Source organism: Lolium rigidum, chromosome 1, assembly GCF_022539505.1.
Source record: "Lolium rigidum isolate FL_2022 chromosome 1, APGP_CSIRO_Lrig_0.1, whole genome shotgun sequence".
NCBI classification, from domain to species: Eukaryota; Viridiplantae; Streptophyta; class Magnoliopsida; order Poales; family Poaceae; genus Lolium; species Lolium rigidum.
In genome coordinates, this window is record NC_061508.1 from 25,724,862 (window position 1) to 25,733,597 (window position 8,736).

At 43.9% G+C, this 8,736-nt stretch overlaps 1 protein-coding gene across 2 annotated transcripts; it reads right to left on the minus strand.

Annotated features, from left to right (window-relative positions):
- Window positions 1–257: 257 nt before the first annotated feature.
- Window positions 258–5,882, minus strand: LOC124685097 (glycerol-3-phosphate dehydrogenase [NAD(+)], chloroplastic). 2 transcript variants are annotated; one of them, XM_047219405.1, is made up of 9 exons: window positions 5,587–5,882; window positions 5,369–5,505; window positions 3,526–3,631; window positions 3,245–3,446; window positions 2,958–3,045; window positions 2,051–2,198; window positions 1,759–1,908; window positions 1,531–1,680; window positions 258–722 (listed from the first exon to the last, which is right to left on the minus strand). In XM_047219405.1, exons 1-9 carry the CDS (start codon window positions 5,839–5,841, stop codon window positions 708–710), a joined length of 1,251 nt encoding a protein of 416 aa, XP_047075361.1. In that variant the 5' UTR covers window positions 5,842–5,882; the 3' UTR covers window positions 258–707. The 2 variants fall into 2 exon arrangements, with proteins under 2 accessions (XP_047075361.1, XP_047075360.1); XM_047219404.1 differs by lacking the exons at window positions 258–722; window positions 5,587–5,882 and adding an exon at window positions 912–1,111 and having other exon boundaries at window positions 5,369–5,501.
- Between the last annotated feature and the right edge of the window lie 2,854 nt (window positions 5,883–8,736).

The following is an 8,736-nucleotide window of genomic DNA, read 5'->3' on the forward strand; positions in this document are numbered from 1 at the left end:
CGAGACAGAAGGGCATGGAGGTGGCACCGTCTTCTGCTCCGGCCTGCGAGATCTCCCCAGCGGTGCACGGAGCCACTCAACCCATTGTTTCACTCTAGTGTTTGCATCTCCCTCACATCTTCCACCTTCATGCTCCACTTTACCACAATCAAAGCAAGCAACATGGAAATCCATATGGATCATTTTCTCCAGTGCACCAACATAAGGCAAGAATATAATAATGTGTGCAATGTGAGTAAACAGGCACATCTACCTCATAACTGGTAATGCAATTTCCTCAAAATGTTATTGTTTAACTATATTTGCCTACTTTCAAAGTTTCATCAAAAGAAAAAACTCAGGTCATGACATGAATATGAACAACCAATCCATGCCATGCACAAGAAAAGAACAACTGATCCGCATCCCTTGATCAACTCATTCTAAAAGCAGTGCAAACTACAACGAAACATGCTACAATGTCCCTATTTAATTTCTTCCCTGTAAATCTGTAATGTATATCCTTTCTCTGTACTTGTGCACAAGCATGCACCAGAGCGCATAACAGCTTCGTATGAGTGCAAAATTCTGTTGATATCTCTGAAAGCAATGGACTGAAGGAGAGCTTCCCTTGAAAATATAGATGATCCGATGTAGGAGATACATATGTGGAGGGAGTCTGGCGGAGCAACAGGTTCAGTGGGTCGATTCATTTGGACTGATTCTTGTCAGACTTCCTCCACCTGTAAATACAATTTTGAAGGTGAATGATTTTTCAATTTTAGAGTTCAATTATTCCACCTGGTGTGTAAAATTAAATAAAACGTTGAACATAAATACAGATCTTGTTGAGTTCAAAATTCACTTAATTTTGTCATTATCAATAGGTTGCTGAAAAACAACTGCTAATGCCCCACAGTAACAAAGAACCCTGACTAACACGTGGAGTCCCATAATTGGAAAATATGCTATACACTTTTTAAATCTTGTTAACAAAATGCCAATCATCACCATGCAAAATTAAAGAAACCAGATTTGGTAAGTTATGCACAATATAAAAAGACAGATCTGGCGGTGCAACAGGTTCAACAGATCGATTCAGTTGGACTGATTCCTGTCAGACTTCCTCCACCTGTAAATACAATATTAAAGGTGAATTATTTGTCAATTTTAGAGTTCAATTATTCCACCTGGTGTGTAAAATTAAATAAAATGGTGAACATAAATACCGATCTTGTTAAATTCAAAATAAGCTTAACTATTTGTCATTATCAAAAGGTTGCTGAAAAACAACTGCTAATGCCCCACAGTAACAAAGAACCCTGACTAACACGTGGAGACCCTTATTGGAAATTATGCTATACGCTTCTTAAATCTTTGTTAACAAAATGCCAATCATCACCATGCGAAATGAAAGAAACCAGATTTGGTAAGTTATTCACTGTGAAAAAGACATCATCAGGACAAGTTTGCACAACACTTCCAAACTGGTTTTGAAAAATAGAACACTTCGTTGGAGAACTGGATCAAACACAAAATAGAATGGCCGACCTGTGGAAGATTCATTAACTCCATAACAGCCTTCTTTGGAGTTAACTCATTGTCAATTATCCGAGCTACTGCTGTCAAGACTGGTAGTTTTACATTGTACTTCTGAGCCAATGCGATGACAGCACCAGCAGTTGACACACCTTCAGCAACCTAAAGTGAGAGAAAAATATATAAATTACATTGCACTGTTTCTTACTAACCTTAAGCAGTGGAAGGAATACTACAAACCTGATTCATCGAATTTAAGATTTCATCAAGTTTTTCGCCTGAACCAAGACGCAATCCCACGTTTCTATTCCGTGAAAGACTGACAAAACATGTAAGCATGATATCACCCGAGCCAGATAGACCAGCAAGGGTTGTTGGCTTTGCTCCCATCTTCAAAAAAAGGAAAGAAAAAGAAACAGTGTACTTCATAGATGATCCTTTTAACCAGTACTTTTTTCAGAATTGATAATAATACAATACACGAGATAGTATTAAAAAAATACAATACACGAGATAAACAACTACTGCACACCTTTGTCGCCAACCACCGAATTTCAGAACAGCCTTGAGCAACAAGGGCAGCCATACAATTATTTCCCAGATGCATACCTTCTACTATACCTGCTGCTATTGCAAGAACATTCTTAAGTGCGCCCGCAATTTCTACCCCTGTAACGTCACTGAAGCATCACATGTCACATTCAAATATTGTTTGTAATATTAAGTCCAAAATCAATGAACAAAGGCAAATGTATTAGAATTAATTTTTTCCAGTGTATGATACATCAGTTCAAACCCACCATTTTAATGGATAGTAGCTAACAGATGGGTCCAGAAATCTGAAGAGAAGCTGGATGGCACTCTAACGCACATCGGCCTCATTTCCTTTTCGTGAATACAAATCAGATCTTCGTATCATTCCATTCCAAGAAAGAAAATTTACACCGTCATCTTATGGCTCTACAAATTCTAATACAGTCGCAAATGAACACAAGGAACTGCTCTACAAAATAAGAAAAGCCTAATCTCTAACTACCTGAAGCAAAGCAAACATACATCTGACCACCATACTCAGAAAAGGAGTTCTCGAGGCTGAACCGACACGAATTAATTGAATACAACATCTGTATATCTTAAGTTAATGGCTTCACTAACATGACATGTGGTTTCTACATGGATACCTAAAGCATTTGTCCAGTGGGCAATATAGAACATTATATGCAAAATAACTTTCAAAACTGTCCATCATAGTATCCTACTATTTAACCATGTGGTAGACTGGTAGTAAACTAGTTTAAGGGAATGAAAATTATTTCTCCATATCACTCACGGAAAAAGAGAATACCACGGAACCAACAAACAACAAATTTGGTCATGGCATGCACATTTTGCAGCTGATGATTATCATAGCATCTAATGTGCTAGGTACTAGGCATTACCTTGATGTGCTTATCCTCAAATTTGAAGACGCCAAGAGCTGCTGAACAGCACTTGCCAGCTTTTTGTCTTTGGATGCGACCACCATAGCTGCAATTTTAAGTTGGAAAACTGTAAAGTTCTATTTAAAGAAAGACCCGAGAAAGTGTTACATAAAAGAATTAAGGAAACTAGAAAGCTAAGAGTTCTTAAACATAAGCAACATGAAATACTGTCCAAATAACTTAGTTTCACAAGCATGAGAGTATGACATGAAAATCAAGAATATGACAATATGATGTTTGCTAACCTGTTGGCAGTCTGTCCATCAGTTCTACCGCAAAAGAAGGTCCTGACAAAACAACAAATGGTTGGCGAGGATTTCCCAATGCTCGAGGAATGATTTGAGACATTGTACGAAGGGTGTTAAGTTCCAGCCCTTTGCTAAGTGATATGAATGGCAACTTCGGATCAACATGTGTTGAAATACTCCCAAGAAAGGATGAACTGAACTGCCACGAAAAATATCAGACTATGAAGAGAAGAAACCCCTACTGCAAACCACAATGCTTCATAAAGAACTGTTAATACCTGAACAGGGACAGCATGGAAACAGAAATCAGCTCCTGCTAAAGCATCACTAGCACTAGTTGTTGCAACAATGTTTCCTGGCAACCTGTACTCTGATAAGTATTTGCTGCAGTGAAGTGAGAGGAACTGTAAGTTACATACAAAGTTTGCTTGGTGATATTTTCCTTGCAGAATTGGCCATTGGCTCATATCACAGAAAAGTATCTGAATACTCAGCATGAAATATATTCTACCTACCATCAATGAATTATGATCATTTAAGAAGTTTCAGTACAGAACAAATTTATCCTCAGATCAACCATGTTGTCAGTAAAATGACCACTTCGAACTTTGAGCCAAACATGCTCACGTACATGAATGACTGAACTCTTGGCATATCATCATTCGTGCCATACAACGACAGCCATTTTTTTCCGAAATGGAGGGTGGGCCTCCGGCCTCTGCATCGAAAAGATACTGCCTTTTTTATTAATTTATTCAACAAAGGTCGTCCGATCTGGGAGTCCCAAATCTAGGGTTTCCCCCGGAGCAGCATTAGTGGGTAGACGAAGACTGCAGCGGCGATGCCTTCAACAAGGGAATGGCGCAGACACCACCATCGCCTGCCATGACCAGGGCTCAGATTTCTCTGGCAGCCACACCTCCCCTTGCCACTAGCAATCGATGGACCGGAACGGATTGGGCCGGACCCAGCCGACGAGCAAGAAGCACGACCTCTCCATAGCAGCCATGACCTCCACGACCCATCGATGCATAACACCGATGACGGTAAAACCACCGGTTACCATCGAAGAAGGCCGAAACCGCGATGATGGCGAAGTCACCGTACCCGCCGACAGCGGGACACCACCGTCCCTGGCCGCCCCCTCCTTGCGCCTTTGGCAGTTCAAGCCGTGCCGAAGATGGATCTGGGCGGGCACCATATCCGCAGAGCACACGACTTCCCTGCTGACGCCGCCCCAACAGCCTCAGTAGATCATCGCCGCACCCACTACCCCCTTATTCCAAATATTGATCCGATCCGATATCATCAGGATGCAAAAGTCATCCCGTTGAAATTACAGAAGTCCAATTTTGCATATCTAGGGGATTACATCCCGGGAAAAACATCCGTTATGGAAGTGTATGCAAGTCAATATTATATAAACCCGAGCACCTTTGCGCCGGCAGGGGAAGAAGACAGTGGAGCCACCTGGCATCGCCATTGAGAAGTTCATTCGAATAGGAACTCAATCGTGTAACTTTTGTGACATAAACTTTTTATTTCGTTGGGGTTAAATGTATGTTCAATGTAAATCTTAAAAAAAGTGTGTGCCACCTAAATAGGGACGGAGGGAGTATTTGCTACGGCTGCGCAGCTCTGAACTTTCAGGAGCAACACGGGTACGGGTGAATAGCAGAATTTGATGCAACCATCCTGAACTAGCTATAAACTTTCCTCATATGTAGGGCAGATATAGAGAACCCATGTGAATCTAAAAAAAAGATAGGCAGATAGTAAGGAGTCCAAAGATCTACTTGTAATTTTTATTACTTTTGGATATGCTTGTACTGCTATTGATGATTATTAATAGATTGGCGGAATTTTCTTACTCCCTCTCTCACAGTTTATTAGGCGTGCGCGTATCCCTATGTCGCAAATTTGATCAAGTTAGCATTAGTTATATGTTATAAAAATTATATCATTACAAAGTTTAGATGTTCTATTTTCTAATGATATAATTTTTGCATTATATAATTTAAATTATATAGGTCAAATTGGTGACCTAGTAATACGAGGAACACTAGTAAACTGAGAGGGAGTGAGTAAAAAAAAAGTAAGGAGTCGAACGACGGTGCCCACCAATTGACATGGTGGTGGTTGATGGAGCGGCAGACAAGGTCGTCACGGAGCAGCATGGCCACCTCTAGGTCGGGCTTCTTGGCTGCCACCTGCGCCGCCATCGCAGTCCCGAACGAGCCGCCTCCGAGAACCACCACCTGCAATTTCCTCCGACGATGAGATCCCACAAGGAAGACAGCAAGCGTCCTTGGTAGTAAAACAAACAGTCCGCCCATCACCTTCCGCGTTGTCTCGAGGACGTCGCTGCGGTTGCGCCGGCGCCAGGAGCGAGACCACCGGACGAGCTTCTCCCACGCGATCCGCACAATGCGGCGCCGGTCCTTCCGGGCGCTCCGCGGGGCATCCTCATCCGTCTCGGCATCTGGAGGTGGCGCGCCGGTGGCTGCAGTGCAGATGGGCAGGAGGCAGTGGCGAGCGGTGGTGATGCGAGAGCGAGGGGTTGGGACTGGGGGAATGAAGGCGGCGGTGGCCATGGGAAGAGAAGTGGGCAAAGGAATGGAAGGTGTTTTGTTATCTTATCCGTTCCCACCTGTTTCTCAATTCTTTCTTCTTTGAAACGGAAACCAGATTTCTCTTTCCTCCGAAAAAATAGATTTATAAATCTACACTACTTATAAAAAGAACGAATGCGTTCCTTATTCTGCCTACCTCCACCTCCACAATACGTCCGAATCTTTCGTCGTCCGACTTCCTCCGACCCTTTTGCTTCGCCGCGCGAGCGCGCACATGGGCCAAAGCCCAACGAAACCCACCTACCTCTTTGGTTGCGATGGTGAAAACCCTATCCCCAATCCCCTTCCCATGCTTGAGCCCCTCGCTTCCTCCTTCCCACCCCTCGCAGCCGCCAACCACGTCCTGCAGCGGCAGCAGCAGGTTGAGCGCCCGACGCGGCGGCGCCAGTAGGTTGACCGCCCGACGCGGCGGCGCCAGCAGGATGAGCGCCCGACGCGGCAGTGGCAGCACGACGGAGCAGGAACGGCCGGCTTCAACGCGACGTTGCATGACGAGCTTCCAGAGCAGCACGGGATGGCTGCGTTGGCGGGCGGTGGCGTGGAGGTGAGCGGCGGACGGAGCCGGACGGGGCGGTCGTGGTGGTCGGTGGTAGAGGAGGCACTGCAGGAGCGCGTCCGGCGGGAGGGTGGCTACACGGAGGGTGGTGGTGGCGCGCCAGTGGAGTCCCCAGCGCGGCGCGCTACCTCAAAAAATTCGTCTACCGGCGCTGGGGCTCTAGATTTCCGGCTGGAGGACAGGAGGACGCGGAGAAACAGCCATTCATGGAGACAGAGGGCTCCATAGGCCCGCTCACGCTGGTCACGCAGAACACATCGACGCGTCGACATCGAAAGTGAGATAAACCTCGAGCTCCAGCTGCAGCAGCTCATCTCCAAGGTAATCGGGCTTCACCCTTCCTTACCGTGCTCGCACTACTTTCTAAACGCAAGGTCACCTTAGGCCATGGATGCTTGGACCAAATCAGCATGCTGGGCAGCGACCTGTATCTATTGGTGACTGCAGCAGCAAGGGCAGTCGATGGTGTGCTCTGGAGAAGTAGCATTGTAGACGCAACCAAAATCCGCTTGTCATCAGCTCACACCCCTGATGCGCACCATCTGCTTGAAGAAATGGCCAAACGATCTTGCTGTAGCCTTTTACGTCACTCTTATTTATTCCTTTATCCTGCCTAAGTTATAACATTATTGCTTGCCAACAATGATGAGCTGATGCTAATATGCCAAACATTTTGTGTATCTAGGTAGGTGGCTTTGAGCGCATAGAATCTGTGTTGATGTATTTAGCAAAGGCCTGTCATACATATTCAGCCAAGGTATTTTACCTATCCTTTTTCGATTATTCTATAGCATGTATACTTGTGGTGGTTGATTACCCCCGTTAGAGCAACGACTATGCGGGTAGAGGAAGTTAGAAACAACCACCTTTGAGCAGAATGTTGCATCCGTCATAACAGTTTTGTGCAGGCTTCGAATGTGTGTTCTCTTTTGTTGCACCTTTCTATGGCCTCTATACATGTATGTCTGCGATGGTAATGGTTAACATCACTGAAAATTTTAGCAAAAGAGCATTCTCCTATTTCTGTGTTCAATTAGCTGAATATTTGTTCCATTTTACATTTAATTGAGCTGCATAACTCGCTATGGCGCACTTGTATATGCTCATCATCAGGTTCCATTAGGCCCTTTCTGTGCCACTCAACAATTTTATAGAGTGCATCCAAGACCATTTAAATGCAGGCCTTTAGATGGTCACAAGTTATTTGAGTATTCTTCTTCGTGCAACTGCAGGGTCTATAAATTTAGGCCTCCCCCATGATTAGTTCAGGTTATTAGAAGTCAGAACTGTCATTTTTGAGTGATGGAGACTTATGCAGGATTTACGTTACAGTAAACCTACATAAAACAATAGTATTTACTTTTCTTTTGTTGATGTTCTCCGTTTTCCTTCATTTTGTTGATATTTATTCCATTTTGGTAGATGCAAGCATGTCATAGTGGTTTACTAATAATTATTACTTAATTGTGAGAAGATGCATCTTTTTGTTGCTGGTTGAATCAATGAAGTGGAGTAGAATAACACGGGAGCAGAGCACCGGAGGGGGTGGATAATCTGAGAGGTGATTGTAGATATTTGGAGGGTAAAAAATACAGCTCTCATAGTGGTAATTCCTTCAATGTGTCCATTTGTATTCGATTTTGATTGCAACAATCATGTCATAGTTACTAATCATCATTGCTTAATTGTGAGAAGATGTATCTTTTTGCTGCATGGCAAATCAATGTGGAGTGGAGTACAATAACACTGCAGCAAAGCAATGGAGGGTCAAAGGAGTTGCTCAACCCACTATGATTCTTCTTTTCGATGTACTGGAAGGCTAGGGCGATGCGGCAGGTCCGCTGACGATGCCATCCTCTACTGCAAGTAGTCCACTATAAGTGCGCGCCCACTGGTTGGTTACTGCTAATTATTTGTTTCTTCACACTTGATAGTTTGACACACCATGTCAGAATCTTATCTTTAGGTACTCCCTCCGGTCCGGTATTCTGGCTTACTAGAAATTGCAGCGCGACCAAGGCACGAAACTACTGGCTCCTCATCTTGTACCTATCCACCAATCAGCTGGTTGTTTCAATTTTTTAGTCAAGGCTGGGTATTAAGATGGGCAACGAACACGCATCTCCGGTTGGTTTGCATGCGCAGGAAACAGGGAAAAAAAGCATGGTTTCCTTTTCACATGCATGAGACGGTTTCACACAGCCTAAAGAGAAGGAGAGAGAGCGCCATGCGGTATGGCTAGGAGTAATTATAGAAGGCCATTAATTAGGTAATTAAATAAAAGTGAGCCTTATTCTTTA